The 16,434-nt window shown below is 38.2% G+C and overlaps 2 protein-coding genes across 2 annotated transcripts; both read right to left on the bottom strand.

The window, feature by feature from the left end:
- Positions 1 to 2,122: 2,122 nt before the first annotated feature.
- LOC311627737 (olfactory receptor 51Q1-like) lies at positions 2,123 to 3,070 on the bottom strand (the record flags this gene model as incomplete). Its single annotated transcript, XM_084894297.1, has 1 exon — positions 2,123 to 3,070. One exon carries the CDS (start codon positions 3,068 to 3,070, stop codon positions 2,123 to 2,125), a length of 948 nt encoding a protein of 315 aa, XP_084750423.1.
- Positions 3,071 to 11,528: 8,458 nt separating this feature from the next.
- On the bottom strand, positions 11,529 to 12,482 carry LOC311627724 (olfactory receptor 51J1-like; the record flags this gene model as incomplete). Its single annotated transcript, XM_084894284.1, has 1 exon — positions 11,529 to 12,482. The coding sequence occupies one exon, from the start codon at positions 12,480 to 12,482 to the stop codon at positions 11,529 to 11,531; it is 954 nt and encodes a 317-aa protein (XP_084750410.1).
- Positions 12,483 to 16,434: the final 3,952 nt, after the last annotated feature.

Genomic DNA, 16,434 nt, shown 5'->3' with positions numbered 1-16,434 from the left:
ATCACCCAGTCCTCTGAGCCCTGCTGGGGTGGCAGGTGTGGCAGGAATACATTTTGCCTGCCTCCGAATTTCCCCAGCCCCCTCAGGCCCCCAGCTGCCCAGGGCCAGCCTGAGTGGCAGGAAAGCCTCGGATGGCAGCTGCCCAGCCGATGCCCAAGGTGCAGGCAAGCCTGGCAAGCCTCTGATGGTGACTGTCCAGCCTCCCAGGGCCACCGGAGGCTCAGGTATCTGGGGCCAACCAAGGCTTGTGCTGCCAGCAGTGGCAGCAGCAGAGGTGTAATGGGACTTCGCCTGCCCCTGATCACCGGGTTGCCTCCCACCCCTAAGGGCTCCCAGACTGTGAGAGGGGGCAGGCTGGGCTGAGGGACCCTCCTCCAGTGCATGAATTTTCATGTAGTGGGACTCTAGTGTATTATAAACTCTTAAAAGATTATTTTTTTTTAACATGGATTATTAATCTACACATAGTTCTGAGATTTAATTCTTTTTATTCCTGGATTGTTTCTGTTGTTATAATCTTGCTTAGGGTGTCTGAGAAGTGAGAGGTAAGAATTGTAACACAGGAGATATCCTTGATCTACTAGTTGGTTTAGTGGGAATCCCTAGACCAGCGTTTTTCAACCGCTGTTCCGCGGCACACTAGTGTGCCACGAGATGTTGCCTGGTGTGCCGTAGGTGCAGACAAGACAAGAATTTTATAATTTTTCACTATTTTGTTTACTTAATATTTCATAATAAAGTAATTATAAAATACTTTCTTTGTGTTTATTTGATTCCTATTCAAGAGAATTACTTTATATATAGTCAATATAGGCACAGAGTTAAATTTTTTAACATTTTCTAATGGTGGTGTGCCTCGTGATTTTTTTCATGAAACAAGTGTGCCTTTGCCCAAAAAAGGTTGAAAAACACTGCCCTAGACCCTTTATGTATATACACATACCTTAGGGTAAAAATCAAAACATCACTCAATGGGATTAATGAATGGAAGAAAATAACTTTTATTTGAAGCTTTCTATATTCCAAACAGTTGTGTTTCTTTATTTACATATATCCCTCATTCCTTACCCCTGTCTGAAATTATTTACACTTTTACTGAGAATGCTTCCTCCTCATTACTTCGTGTTCCTTTAGCAAAAGTATTCCTGCACACTTAAGGCAGTTTACCAGTGTTTTCTATGTAATGCTCATAATACTAATTAAGGAGGCATAATTGTACATTTTATGATAAAAGAAGGTGTGACTCTGAAGAGGTAAACAACTCTATCAGCTCAGTTATTAACAAGTCATGATGACTAGTCAAAGGCTCACAACAAGATAGGGGTACAACTTCAGCCAGTTCAGAAAACAAGTCTAATCACAATCAAATCATAGTTATTTTTACACATTCACACTCAACATTCAAGCTCATTTGATGTTTATCTTCCAGATATTGTCTGTCTCATAACTTTTACCTCTATCTACTATCTTCTTTCAGCAGTAGTTTCCATTTCTGTGAATCATAACTCTACCCTTGAGTTTAATTGAACTTTGCAGTGAATATTAATTCAACAGTTTCTCAAAACCCCCAAGCTATTTGCACTTTGTCTTTGATATTTATTTTCCCCCAAGTAGCACTGATGTCCACAATGGTCCTTCTATTTTCTATTTGACCTCCTAGTTTATTAATGTTCTCTTTTATTATGGCAGACTGAGGTTGCAAGAGCATGCGTTTTTAATTAAAATCTGACATTTGCTTAAGAAATTTTACAAGGTGTGAACAAGTTACAGCCTCCATATATATCTTTATACAGTAACCGGAGCTTTAAATTTATAATGTATAATTTTATACTTTACCATATCTTAATAACAACATCTCTGTGAATAAAGCAGAACAGAGATTGTGTATATTTTAAAAACATTTTTCTCAAAGTCTGATAGTTATTGAAGAATAAATAAAGTATAAAAAACTTTAGGTCTTTTAATTTCTAGTAAAAGAAAAATGATTCATTTTGTTTTATATTAGAACCTTCTTATCCAGAAGCTAATCCAATGTATGCTGCTTACAGTTTGATGGTAGTATTCCTGCTCTTGACTCCATGCATTTATTTAAAACTACTTTTGTAAACTTAAATTCAAATAGTTAGTGCACTTTCCTCTGGAAGAGTAAACGGAACATTCCTTGGCGGATCTGCTTAGTCTTTACACTGTAGATGATGGGGTTCATCACAGGAGGTGCCAACAGGTACATATTGGCCATGATAACATGGACCAGTGGAGAGGCATGCTTGGCAAAGCGGTGGGTCATAGATACACCAACCATGGGAACATAGAGAACCAGAACAGCCAGAATGTGAGATAGACAGTTATTGAGGGCCCGGAGCCGCTCTGTCCATGTGGCTACTCCCAGGACGCTTTTCAGAATCATTGCATAGGAGAGCACAATGAGCAGAGGGTCCATCACAATAATGAGCAACACCAGAGCAAATCCATACCAGCTGTTGAAATGGATGTCACCACAGACCAGGCGAATCATGTCCTGGTGGAGGCAATAGGAGTGAGAGAGAAGGTGTGAGTGGCAGAAGGGCAGGCGCTTGAGCAGGAAAAGGGAGGGAAGAACAGCCAGAATACAGCGGCAAATGATGGCTAACCCAATCTTGGTGATGACTTCATTGGTGAGGATGGTGGCATAATGGAGGGGGCGGCAGATGGCTACATAGCGGTCAAAGGACATGGCCAACAACACAGAAGATTCCATAAAGGAGAATCCATGGATGAAGAAAAACTGGGCAAAGCAAGCTTCAAAGCTGATCTTACGAATATTGAACCAGAGGAGCTGCATAACGGTGGGCAGGGTGGTGAGGGTGAGACCCAGGTCAGTCAGGGCCAACATGGAGAGAAATAGGTACATGGGCTGGTGGAGGGATGGTTCTGTGCGTATGACATTGAGAATGGTGGTGTTGCCCATGATGGAGATGGTGTAGAGACAGCAGAAGGGGATGGAGATCCAGATGTGGGAAGCTTCAAATCCAGGGATGCCCATGAGGATGAAGTAAAAGGGGCCTTTGGTGGTATTAGTTATCTCGGACATGATGGACGAATGCAAAACCAAAATCTGTGTTCTGAAATTAGAATTCCTTCAGTGTGATACTGCCATAGATTCTTTGTTGAATCCAGGATCCAGTTAGCCAGAGCAGTAACACACAGAACTGAGGAATCTTCTGCAACTATACTGAAAATAATAACACTTCCTTTTACTTGGAGTATTGGAGTAGAAGCAGATTTTGGGGAAAAGATCACAGGTTCAGTTTGTACAATTGGATTTGATGGTCATAACAGCTATTCTGGAGAAATGAAAACTAAGCAAATAGATATGACATCCAAGCCAGAGAATAAGCCTGCTGGCATAGGGGAGACCATGGCATACTGAGTAGCTGAGAAGTTAGGAGATTATATGTTAATGTAGGCAAAAATTTAGAGTGAGAATAGAAAGAAACTGAGCTCAGCTTTATAAAGAAATGTAAAACTTAGCAGTTTGTTAGATGTAGAAGAAGAAGCAAAGAAAAAAAAAATGTTCAGAGAAGTGGGTGAAAAACAAAGAAAATAGAAGTCATAGAAGTAAAAAATATAAAAGATGTATTCACCAGAGTTTAGTGCTTCTCAGATACTCCGTAATATAAATACTGAAAAGTGTCTATTCAATTTAGGGCTTTGATGTAGGTAGTAATCTTTTGGGAAGGAACTTCAGTAGGATGGTAGGAGAATAAGCTAAACTAAAGTAATCTGAGTAGTGAATTAAGTTGAAGACTTGGAGACAATTTCTGTAGATTATATGTTCTAAAGAAGAGGGCTAACCTGCCCCATAGGGAATAAATACAGATGTTTATTCTTTAAAATACACAAAGTGATTAATGGGTTATTATTTATTAAATTAAAGTATATTCCCCCTAAAATTTCCATAAAAGCCAAACTAAGGATTGCTGAAAAATCATTAAATTCAAGAATTTATGAAATATACAAGATGAAGTTTTAAAAAAATGAAAAAGAAGATAAAGGAACATTTAATTTGAATTAGACAAACAAAAAAAGGGTAAAAAACATTAAAAATTATTCTTTGCAAGAATCAATGTAATGTGAAACCCCCTAGAAAATCTAATCAAGGAAAAGAAAGGTGGGAAAATATTTAGAAATGAAACATAATGGGATTGTCAAAATTGTAGATAAATTGTAGAGGCCATTGAGTAGTTAGTAATAAAAATTAGTACACAATAGGAATGTGTGTGTCTTTTAATACTTAAACTATAAATCAAAATATAAGAGGCCATTGCAAAGGTTTTTAAAACTTCTTAGCACTGAGTCTTAGTGGACTTGATTGGAGCTGTTAAGACTTCTGAAATAAAGAACATGCTAATCAAAGAGATGTTTGGTTATTTGCAAAAGCATAAAAGAAAGAACATACTAGAGACAAATAGTGGTGGTGCCCATCCAAGCACTGTGTTGGGCAGATCTTATTCATGTCTCTAGGAAATGGCATCTACATGATGCTACAAGAGGCCACATAACTTGGGACTATTGAACATTTCTTTGTTCATGGCATTCTTGTTCTGGTCCAGAAATTTTTTACCACAATTTGGGTCCCTACATTATTTTTTGTTTAGATAACAGGCACAATTTTTTTTTTCATGCATGTGGCATAATAGGTCCTCACTTATCCTTGAAGGATACTTAAGACCCCCAATGGATGTCTGAAACCACAGATATTATCAAACCCTTTTACACTAATTTTTATATATATACATTTATAATGAAGATTAATTTATAAATTAGGCTCAGTAAGAGATTAATGACAATAACTAATAATAAAATAGAACAATTACTACAATGTACTATAATGAAAGTTATATGAATGCGATTCCTTTCTCTCTCTCTCTTTTTCTGTTCATTCCTTATTAGATGCTTTCATGCTTTCCTTGAACTTACCTTTTTCTGAGATTTGTTGATCCACTTGCAGGGCAGAGAGAAGGACAGGTAAAAATAAGGACAGAGGGGATACAGCCAGAAAAGGCCAATTTTTAGGGCAGGGGTTGTTGATAGATGATCTGCTGATGCTTATCATCACATACTGAAATCTTCATTTTTGAGGACCACAGGTTCAGTGTAAATGAGAACATTGGCATCAGGGCTACTTTTTGAACTCAGTTGGAGGACAGTGATGCATCTCTTGATGAATTAATTAATTTCATGCTCCCTACCTGTCACATCCTTATCCCATCTCCTATGAAAATATCCTTGACATTGGTTGGCTGCATTCTCTCCCTATCTCCATGGAGCATGTCCCGTTTTCATTTCCCAGGTGTCCCCCTCCCCTAAATACTCATCATCCATAGAGCAGTCCAGCCTTACCTTTATGTTTTCTTATTCTTTCAATGCCCGCTTGTCTTGTATTCCATTCTCTGCAGCTGAATGCTGCATATGTTCCAGAATATCCTAAAATGGAATGCAGGAGGTGGGTGGGGTAGCCTCTGGCTCTTATAGGAATCTTGCAGCAATATAGAGTTTGTGCTCTGAGACCTGAGGCCCCAAGGGCAGAACCAGGAAAAATAACAGCACTTCTAACATTTACTGAATGCTAAGCATTGCCAATAATTGAGGTAGCTGACTTGTGGTGATGTGACACTTTTGCTAGATGACATAGAAAAGACAGTCTGTATTCTGGTAGATATGTTTTTCAGTAATTATTAGTTCCCTTCTGCTTCCTACAGCAGCTTCTGTGGTTTTGAAAAAGACTATTATGTTGGAACAGTTACCCTTTGATGTCATCTTAAATATGACCAAACTCAGATTTGATATAGCTTGAAGATTTGGGGGAAAGTCAAAAGGTAAAATGAGGAAAATAGGATTTCCTCTTCTAGTGTCTTACATTATTAGCCTTGGCATACATTGTCCTTTACTTATTCCCCAGGAAGGCTGGATCTCTACTCAGGCAAGAAGGGGCTGTGATGAGTGCGCCATCAAGAGACAAATAGCCTAGGTTTTTATATGGGACTTTATTTGGATTAAACTTCTCTCTGGACACTGGAAATCAGCAGCTGTTTGGGTGTTAACCATGAACATTTCTTTTGGTTTCTACCACCCAAGGCACAGAGTTTTCACAAACATGGCTTGTCTTCATCCCATATCTGGTTTACCTGTAATATAGCACCTAGTTTGGCTCCAAGAAGTATCCATCACTATATAATTCCCACTGCTTCCAAAAGGAGATTTTGATTATGAAGTTATAAACCTTGGAAATGTAGAAGTTAGGTAAAGAACACAATCTGGTTGGGAATGTAGTATTATATTGCATTTGGGGTGTAGCATTAAGTATATGATTACTCCATCTTTTGTAGTTAAGGTTTAAAAGACATAATTTAAAATAGAAAAATAAAGCATTGAGCTAAACCCTGTATTCACTAGTATAAAAGAAAAATCTCAAAGTTGACAAAATATTGATAATTCTTGAAGTTAAGGTTGAAGAAAGAGTACATGGAAATTCTTCATAATATTCTTTATTCTATTCATATTTGAACATTTTCCTAATAAGATGTTTTAAAAATAAGGTAGTAGAAAGATAATGGTGGTGGACTGGGAAGTCCATTAATTTTATTGCTGTCTTTAGTAAGAGTGCAGACCCTGTCTAAGAAAATGGAATAGTAAATGCATGTGTTTTTTAATGCCTTACAAGATAAGAATTGTTTTTACATTTTTGTTTGTTTTTGTTTGTTTGTTTTTACATTTTTAAATGATAAAATAAAAACAAAATGCAGCCTGACCAGTGTGGCTCAGTCGTTGAGCATTGATCTATTAACCAGGAGGTTCCTGGCTGGGGCATATGGCTGGGTTGTAGGCTCGAGCCCCAGTAGGGGGTGTGTAGGAGTCAGCTGATCAATGATTCTCTCCCATTATTGATGTTTTTCTCTCTCTTTCTCTGTGAAATCAATAAAAAAATTTTAAAGCAATATTTTGTGACACATGATAATTATATTAAATTCAAAATTCACTGTCCATATAAAAAGCTTTATTGGAATACACTCATATTCCTTTATTTATGTGTTTTCTATGGCTACCTCTACAATACAAGGGTATAATTAAATAGCTTTGAAAGAAGCTGTATGGCCCAAAAGACTAAAATATTTGCTGTCTGGCCTTTTGCAAAAAAAAAAAAAAAAAAAAAAAAAAAAAAAAATGCTGGCCCTCTGATATATAAATGGAGATACAAATATTTCTTGATCTTATGAAATGCTGTTCACTCTCACTTAAAGTAGATAGTAATTGAAGTAAAATAGGGATAGTTTTTTATTCATTATATTACCCAAGTTTAAAAAATGTTAGACTGTTGACAAGGTCTGATGAAAGAAGTACTTCCACAATTGCTGAGGGACAGTTAATATTAATGTCTGACTAACATGACAATACTGTAGCTATAAAAAGTATAACTCCAAAAATTATTTACTTAGCAATTCCTCTTTTAAAAATTTAGTTTACAAATGCATTTACATGTGTGCAAACTGGCATATATATATATATATATATATATATATATATATATATGAATGATTATTTACTATAGTATTATTTATAAAAGCACAAAAAATGCAAACAAACTAAATATTAATCAACTGGAAGCTGGCAAGCAAATTTTGGCAAGACAAGGTACCAGGATAGATAAAGGGGATATTATGTAAATGTAAAAATAAATGATGATGCTCTTCATGTACTGGCTATGAATTATCTCAAAGATATATGTGTATATTAAAACTCAAACAAAGAACAGTGCATAATTTTTACTAGGAAAAGTATAAATGTAGATAATTTCTTGTTTACATATAAATGCTTTCCTAAAAAAAAAAAAAATACAATAAACAAAATACGTTTGTTGACTGTGGGGAAGGACCAGAATTATTAAAATAGTGACTACAGTACATATTTTCAAATAGAAAAATTTAACTCTGTGAATGTCTAATATTGTCAAGAACATTTTCATTAAAATGTAAATTTAGCCAGGCCCAGAGCGGCCGGGCCCGGAGAAGCCAGACCTGGAGCAGCCGGGTTGGAAGCAGCCAGGCCCGGAGCAGCAGCAGCCATGCCCGGAGCAGCCGGCAGGGAGCGGTCAAGCCTGGAGCAGCCAGGCCAGAAGCAGCCAGGCCAGAAGCAGCAGGGCCCAGAGCAGCAGCAGCAGCCAGGCCCGGAGCAGCCGGGTCTTAAGCAGCCAGGCCCGGAGCAGCAGGATCCAGGCCTGGAGCAGTGGAGGCCAGTCCCGGAGCAACAGCGGCCAGGCCCAGAATGGCTTGCTCCTCGCCTGCCCATGCCCCAGGGCTGCTTCTCAGACATGGCTGGAAACTTTTGGGGGAACTTGAGGGTCTGCTGAGTCAAATGATGAAGGCTTAGATCTGGATGTGTTGAGTTAGTATAGCGCTGGGGTGTTGATTTGTGAGTGCTTTGTGTGGGTCTGGATGATGTTGGTTGATCTATTTGGAAGTGTCTTTTGTTTGAAGTGTATCCTTGGGAATGTGGAGGTATTATTGATTTGAGAAAATGCTAAGTAATTGATTTGCTACCTGAAAAATTTAAAGTTCTGAAAGTTTAAGGTCTCTTGCCAAGAAGAGGTTTTAAAGCTAACACCTTAATTTTAATGGAGAAAGGGGAGGACATGCCCTTCCCACCCAGAACAGGTAATCCAATTCCAGCCAGCAGCTATCTTTAAACAATGTGTTCATTTACATTTGAATGGCTACAAGGTTTGATAGCCAAAGGGCAAGTTTACATGTAAACAAGTTTGCTTCTCAGTTCCCAGGGCAGAAAAACAAGGTTTAAAATTATTAGATTTTAAAATTTATTCTTAAAAATATAAAAGTTTATTAATTAAAAAAAAAACCAAAGAAATTAAAAAACCTGATGAACGATGTTAACTGTTGATTATTATAGAATCAGAGATAGAGGAAGGGAGTGGACTGACAATTCTCGGGGAAAAGGGGAGTGGTGGATATGGGAAGAGAGACTGAACATAAACTGTGCACCTATGGATGAGGACAATGGGGGGTGGGGAAAGGACAGAGGGTGGGGTGGGAACCTGGTGGAGGGGGGGGGGAATGAGGAACTTTTGTAATAATATGAACAATAAAGATTGATTTAAAAAAAAAGGAAAAAAGAAAAAAGAAGATGTGGTATATGTAAAAACAATGGAAGTAGTAAAGGTACTTCTTTTTTATATTGAATTTGTATCCCAGGTTCTTATTAAAATAACTTTTTATTCTAAAAAAAAAAGTCAATTTAATAAAATTTAAACTGTACGTAGCATCTTGTGCTTCTTAAATCTTTGGTTTACTTTTATATCAGTATTGAAAATATTTATGTTATTATATTTAAATATCACTTTTGCCCCAGGATGTTTTGCCAATTAAACATGTATTTGATCTTTCCAGCAAATACCATATATCCTTTTAGGATATTTTGTTTTTATTATTTTCATTATGCTTTATCTTTATACAACTATATAGCCTAGATATACTCTATATTATTTTTTATATTAATTTACTCTAGATTATTTAGATATACTCTAAATTATTTTTCAATACTTTACTTCTCTTTTCAGTTGTGTCTAATATTATTAAATCCATTCATTTGACTTTTAATTTCAATTATTTTTTAATTCTGGCATTTTTATTTTATTTTTAATTAGTTTTTACTTATTGTTTAAAATTTATACCTTGCAATTTATGTTCTAGGCAATATTTATCAAAATTATTTTAATGTCTAACTCTAATAGATGGATCTTTTGTGGATCTAATCCTTTCACCTCTTTTTTACTTTCCTGATTTTTTAAAATTCTTGGATTTTGCATTTCTGGTTTTATTTCAATGACTGTCATGAAAAATTATGAGGATAATCTGAGATGCTGATTAATATCTTTCTACTGAGAGTACTTAATTTTATTTCTGATTAAAGTGACCAACAATCTCAGCTGTGGCTGAGGAATTTTCCAGGATATGATTCTTTCTGAGATAAAGTGAGAAAATCCTAGAAAAAAAACTAAGATGGTTGCTCACCCTAATTCTTACAGAATAGTAAAATTAGATAGTGAGTTGATTTTTAAAAAACACAAAACTATATCAGGCTAGTCTATTTCTAATTTTCCCTTATTTCAAAGTGTAACTTTTCTGAAGTCCAAGTAAATGCCTCGGAATTTACCAATTTCCCCATTCAGGAGGATCTTTATGTTCCAATTTTTGTTTCTCTTCATTCCAGCCTTTTGCTATAAGCTCTTCTCAACTATTACATTAATTTTTATTTTTTAAAAAATATTTGTATTGACTTCAAAGAGTTAGATAGAAACATCAATGATGAGAGACCCACAACCAATAAATGTGCCTTTGATAAGAATTGAACATGGGATCCTTTGGTCCACAGGCTGATGTTCTATTCACTGAGCCAAACCAGCTATGGCCCAGCTATTACTTTTAAGTCAACAAGTTCCTGAAGTGGGAAAGTAGTACAAAATATCTGGTTCACTTTTCTGTTTCCCTTGTCTTTGCAATCTTTATATCCTTATTGAACTGAATGCTCTCTGAAGTCATTTAACAACATACTTCTCGCTGAAACCGGTTTGGATCAGTGGATAGAGCATCGGCCTGCAGACTGAAAGGTCCCGGGTTCGATTCCGGTCAAGGGCATGTACCTTGGTTGTGGGCACATCCCCAGTGGGGGCATGAAAGAGGCAACTGGTCGATGTTTCTCTCTCATCGACGTTTCTAACTTTCTATCCCTCTTAATTCCTCTCTGTGTAAAATCAGTAAAATAAAATAAAAAAATACAACATACCTCTCTAACTTTTCTAATTGTTCTTGGTAGGAGGATTGGTCCGAAATAAAATTATATACCCTTGTATATGGGAATGCCTATAATTCATTCATGCATTTTTCTCATATTCTAATTCACAATTTAGTTTTATTATTCTCTGAATAGAATGACTTATCATGTTGTCCTACTGAGGAAATAAAGGATCAAGGTAGTTTCAAACATCTAAATTTTAAGCTAGGATAGTAAATGTAGTGGCAAAAAAAAAGATGAAATCAAACTTGATATTGTTCCATAAAGTCATATTGGATTATCCTCATTATTGAATTTCATAGATACTTAGAGACTTTGAGACCAATCATTGTGTAATTTTCTAGGATTTTGTCAGATTCTGAGGTTGTCTCTACCTTTCTTTATGGGGAGTGCTTTGTTTTCATATACAACCTTCCTTGCATTTCTGCTGCAGCCATGCAAGGTACCTCTTGTCACAAAAAAAAAAAAAAAAAAAAAAAAAAAAATGTTTTTAAAACAATATAAATTCTTTATGCTGTTATTTTACACATAATCCAAATCCATTTTCATCCCCACTCCAGTTCATCCAAATTATGGAGAATCTCCTATTAGACACCCTATTTTAAGTTAACACCATTTGCTTAATGTGCGATCTACAACCACTTGTAGTTTTAGAAAAAAGTTCCTCCTACTTTGTCCTTTGTCTAAATTCTGGGTCTCTTCTCTGATAGCATTCGGACAATGCCACGGCGGATTTCCTTGGTCTTAATGCTGTACACAATGGGGTTGACAACGGGTGGGAAGAATAGGTAAGCATTGGCCATCATAGCATGCAGCAAAGGGGATACATGGTGACCAAAACGGTGCACCATTGACAAGCCAATCATAGGCACATAATAAGCTAGCACAGCGCAGACATGTGAACCACATTTGTTCAGTGCCTTCTTACGCCCCTCCCTTGTGGCAATTTTCAGTACAGTGTGGAGTATAAGCCCATAGGAGACCACAATGAGTAGCGAATCCAGGCCAAAAGTGGAGGTAACAATGAAAAGCCCGTAGATATTATTGATAGAAATGTCCCCGCAAGGTAGGTGGATTAGGTTTGGGTGAAGGCAATAGGAATGGGAGAGAGCATTGTGACCACAGAAGGGCAGGCGCCGTAAGAGCATGGGCAATGGGGCCATGAGCATAATGCTTTTCAGCCCAATGGCAGCTCCTGTGCCAAAGATGCGGGGCAGGGTTAGGATGGCTGTGTAGCGCAGTGGGCTGTAGATGGCCACAAATCGGTCGACAGACATGGCCAGCAACACCGCTGACTCCATAATGGAGAAAGAATGGATGGAGAACATCTGGAGGAGACATGCATCAAAACTAATCTCAGTGGCTCCAAAAAGGAAGATGCCTAGCACTGTAGGCAGAGTGGATGCAGAGACACCAACTTCAGCCAGTGCCAGCATGGCAAGAAACAGGTACATGGGCTGGTGTAGGGCAGTGTCTGTTCTGATGACATGAAGAATGGTGCCATTCCCAAGGAAGATGATAATGTACATCAGGATGAAGGGAATGGACATCCAGATGTGCTCTGCGTCCAACCCAGGGATGCCAACCAGAATGAATGTTGTAGGTAAGAATTCCAGAGAGTTATTGGAGTTCTTCATGTTGAAATCTTGTTCCATGAAATCAACGCTACCTTGAAAATCAGAAACAAAGTAGTGAGATAAGATTTTTATGGAGAAGTACCCCTGGACACTGGGGAAAGGGAAGAAAACAAATCTCACAGATACAGGTGGACAAGTATCTCATACTTGATAACTGACAGGTGACCACCATCAGGAACTTCTCACCAGTATGGGGGTTGTATTCTACATCACAGAGAAGTTCAAAGCTGATAGAAAACTATTCCTCTAGCCTAGGGGTGTCAAACTCAATCAGAGAAGGGGCCAAAATCTAAAATCCAGCCTAAATTGCGGGCCGAATGGTTTACTGAACAGTCATAAACTGACAATGTCATAAACTGACAGCGGAGTGCAGTGATGACAGCGCGGTGCGGGCCACATTGCAAGGCCTGGTGGGCTGGATTTGGCCCGCGGGCCTTGTGCTTGACATATGTGCTCTAGCCAAAACCGGTTTGGCTCAGTTGATAGAGCGTCAGCCTGCCGACTGAAAGGCACCAGGTTCGATTCTGGTCACAGGCATGTACCTTGGTTGCAGGCACATCCCCAGTAGGGGGTGTGCAAGAGGCAGCTGATCGATGTTTCTCTCTCATCGATGTTTCTAACTCTCTATCTCTCTTTCCTTCCTCTCTGTAAAAAAATCAAAAAAAAAAAAGAAAAGAAAACTATTCCTCTAAATTGTAGTTCTCCTTGGATCTGCTAAGAAAGAAGTGGCTGCCTTGTCTTCGTATGAACATGCCTAACCATAGAAAACTGCTGGGGAGACAGTTAGGTATAGTCAGTCTCAGCATAAGTACAGACTAATATCAAGGATAGGTGAACAGAGATATTACTGGTAAATATATAGATGTAAGACAAAAAGCACACTGCATAAAAAAACAGATAAATGTACTTAATATATATATTAAGGCTGAGAAGTGGCAGTGACTAGAATCTGAAGCAAGTGACTAAAAAATTAAAGTAAAAAGAATGGAGCTTGGATTCATACTGGGTTCAGCTGTTCTGGGTTTTGAAAAGACTAGGAAGCCACTGGAGAGATTATGTGCAAAGGACAGAATCAAGCGAAGGTAGGAATCACGGTTGGTGGATTTATATGTAGACTTAAGGTTAATGAAAAATGTATGTCATGTTAATATCCTGCTTCTTGACTCACAGTTCTCAATGACAATCTATCTTATCCATTGGGACTTCTTTTGGCTTAGACACACCTCTGAGTACACTTCAGTAACACTAGGAATGGACTTTCAAGAAATGTTCTGCTGGGCAGGCGAATGCAACAGAGGGGAGAGAAAAAAAACAACTCCCAAAATTGGGTGTTTTTTTAATCTGAGTATTGTCTGTGCAAGCACAGGAAGGCATTTTTCAACTCATTCACTGACCCACTGACCCCTCCCCCCCCCACACACACATACCACACACACATCTGCTCACATATTTGCACATGCACATTTCCCACACTTGCTGAAATCCTGTGTGCATCTTCTCTGATGTGAACTCTTCATTCAGCCCAGCCACTGCTGCACTTACAGGATGTCACTATCACATGCCAGTCATTATTCAGTTCTTTGCTCTGCACATCTGTAACCAATCAGCACTCCTTTATGTCATGCACTATACAGGATCCTGGCAACACAGAGTTCTGGCCCTACTCAGAAAACTTGTCTGCAACTTAAAAAAATATTTATAATATATATAATTAAATATATATATATATATATATATATATATATTATATTATATTTAATTTAGAGAGGAAAGGAGAGAGAGAGAGAGAGAGAGAGAGAGAGAGAGAGAGAGAGAGAGAGAGAGAGAGAGAGAGACAGGAACATCAATGGTGATAGAGAATCATTGATTGGCTGCCTCCTGCATGACCCCACTTGGAATTGAGCCTGCAACCCTGGCATATCCCCTAGAACTGAACTGTGACATTGTCTTTCATAGGACAATGCTCAATCACTGAGCTGGGCTGTTTGCAAATTTTAACCACAGGCAAATTTTAACCACATCTTCTCCCACAACTACTCAAATACAGTCATCACATACCCTGAAACCTTAATAAGCTTGTTATAATTATGTTAAGTGCTACAAAGGACCAGTGTAGGATATAATAGGATGGACCTGGAGGGGAAAACCTACTGGTAGCTTATTTTTAACTCAGGAAAAGTTTTCCTCGGAAAGTGCTATTTTCGCCATCTGTGTAATTCGTAGAAAATCTACAGGCAAAATGGTAAGTTGGTTGTAATACGGTGCAGAAGAAATTACCGTGTCAGTGGGTATGTAAAACTGCACTATGACAAGGATTAAACATAACATGGAGCAAATAAAAATGGCTGATGTACTAGAATTTTAAAACTGTTGATTCCCCCCCCCCCCCCCCATTATTTTTGCTTTCATGAAAATATGACGGGAAAAAAATTTAAGATTATTGTTTGCAACTCTCATGGTCTGATGGCAGCTTACCTCAGCAAATATCAACTTAGGGAAAATTGTGCTGTGGACTGTGATCAAATGTAGGGTTGGAAAATTTAGAGCCAAATTTTGAGCTTCAGAAATAATGATGCATGTCAGAACTTCTCTTGGCTGAGGGACTTGAGAGCCAGCTCTGTTCCCTACATGTTATGACCTCTTCTATGTTCTTTCCTCACTTCCATAAGCCCAACATATCTCTCTTAACTCTTTAACTTGACTAAATATAGGTTTGACTTGGGTTGAGAAGCTGTTTTTTCTTCTAGTGGCCTCACTGCCCCATTGATCCCATGCACTCTACTTCTTGCCTATACCATTCAAGTGACCTGCTGGTCAAAGGGACACATCTTGAGAGATGCTTGAACTTGAGGTCTTCCCTACCTTGTTTTCAATTGTCATCTCTGCCTCTCCATGTTCTTTTGTTTCATTTTTCATTTTCCTATTCTTGTCTTATTGCATTTCCCCGCTTCTCTACCTCCAGAGTCTTTACAGCCAGACAGGGACCAGGCCTCCTTAAAAAAAATCTTAGAACACAGTCATCCCCCATGAGTTTAGTACTTGTATGATGAGAGCATTTCAGGTTGGGAGAAGTTAAAATGAAACATTTAGTCTGTAGCCAACTGTAATAGGACACACAACAAATCAGCAGAAAGAAGAGAATGTGGTGTAATGGGTGGAATTGGGTGCTCTGTGTAGTATAACTTTAAGCTTTGTGAAACTCCCTTTCTTTTTTTTTTAAGGATACAACTGTTAATACTTAGTAAACACTTAATATTAGTACCCCCCCCCACACACACTCTTTCTGTCTCTTTTTCAGGCATTCTCAGAAGGAATCAATCAAAGACCAACTACCCCCAAATTTCTGCTAATAATGATCTCTCATTATTATTATCTCACTGACACTCAGATCACCGTTCTGAGGGAAACAAGGATACAACTTACAGATGATCATATAAAGAAGATAGATGCATTGATTAACTCACCTAAGATATGATGGCAAGCCCATTTTTAGAATCCATGGTATTCTCTGATTTCTTCCTTTTGTTCTTCACTTGCCATCAAGTTTGAGAAAAGCTTCCTCTTGCTCTATCACACAGATTCAGGAAGCCAGGACTCTGGATATTGATTATGGAGAAGCCTAGAGGGCTAATTATGGAGCAGAGTTGGGACTCCTTCTGGAAGCTGTGGGAGATTATGGCTTCAGATACTCAACACAAGCAGAGCTGACTCTGAGCATCAAGTGGGCAGGGGGAAGCTCACCTCAGCAAGTCTCTGCCATGATGGCATTAACATCTCTCTGGTCCTGGGGCTGGAGTGCTTCTCCCTTCTTTGCAAATTGATTAGCCATGGGAGTGAAGGAATGGAAAGTTCCTTTGGTCTCCTGAGGAGCAATTATTCAGTTAATTACATCATCTCTTCTCAAGGTTCAGGGAGCCTAAGGGAAACAGTAAGGGAATAAAGTCATTACCTC

The sequence above is a fragment of the Pipistrellus hanaki genome (genome assembly GCF_964339955.1).
Source record: "Pipistrellus hanaki genome assembly, chromosome: 9".
Lineage (NCBI taxonomy): Eukaryota > Metazoa > Chordata > Mammalia > Chiroptera > Vespertilionidae > Pipistrellus > Pipistrellus hanaki.
Note: the sequence above shows the minus strand (reverse complement) of the source record. Positions and strands in the feature narration are given on the sequence as shown.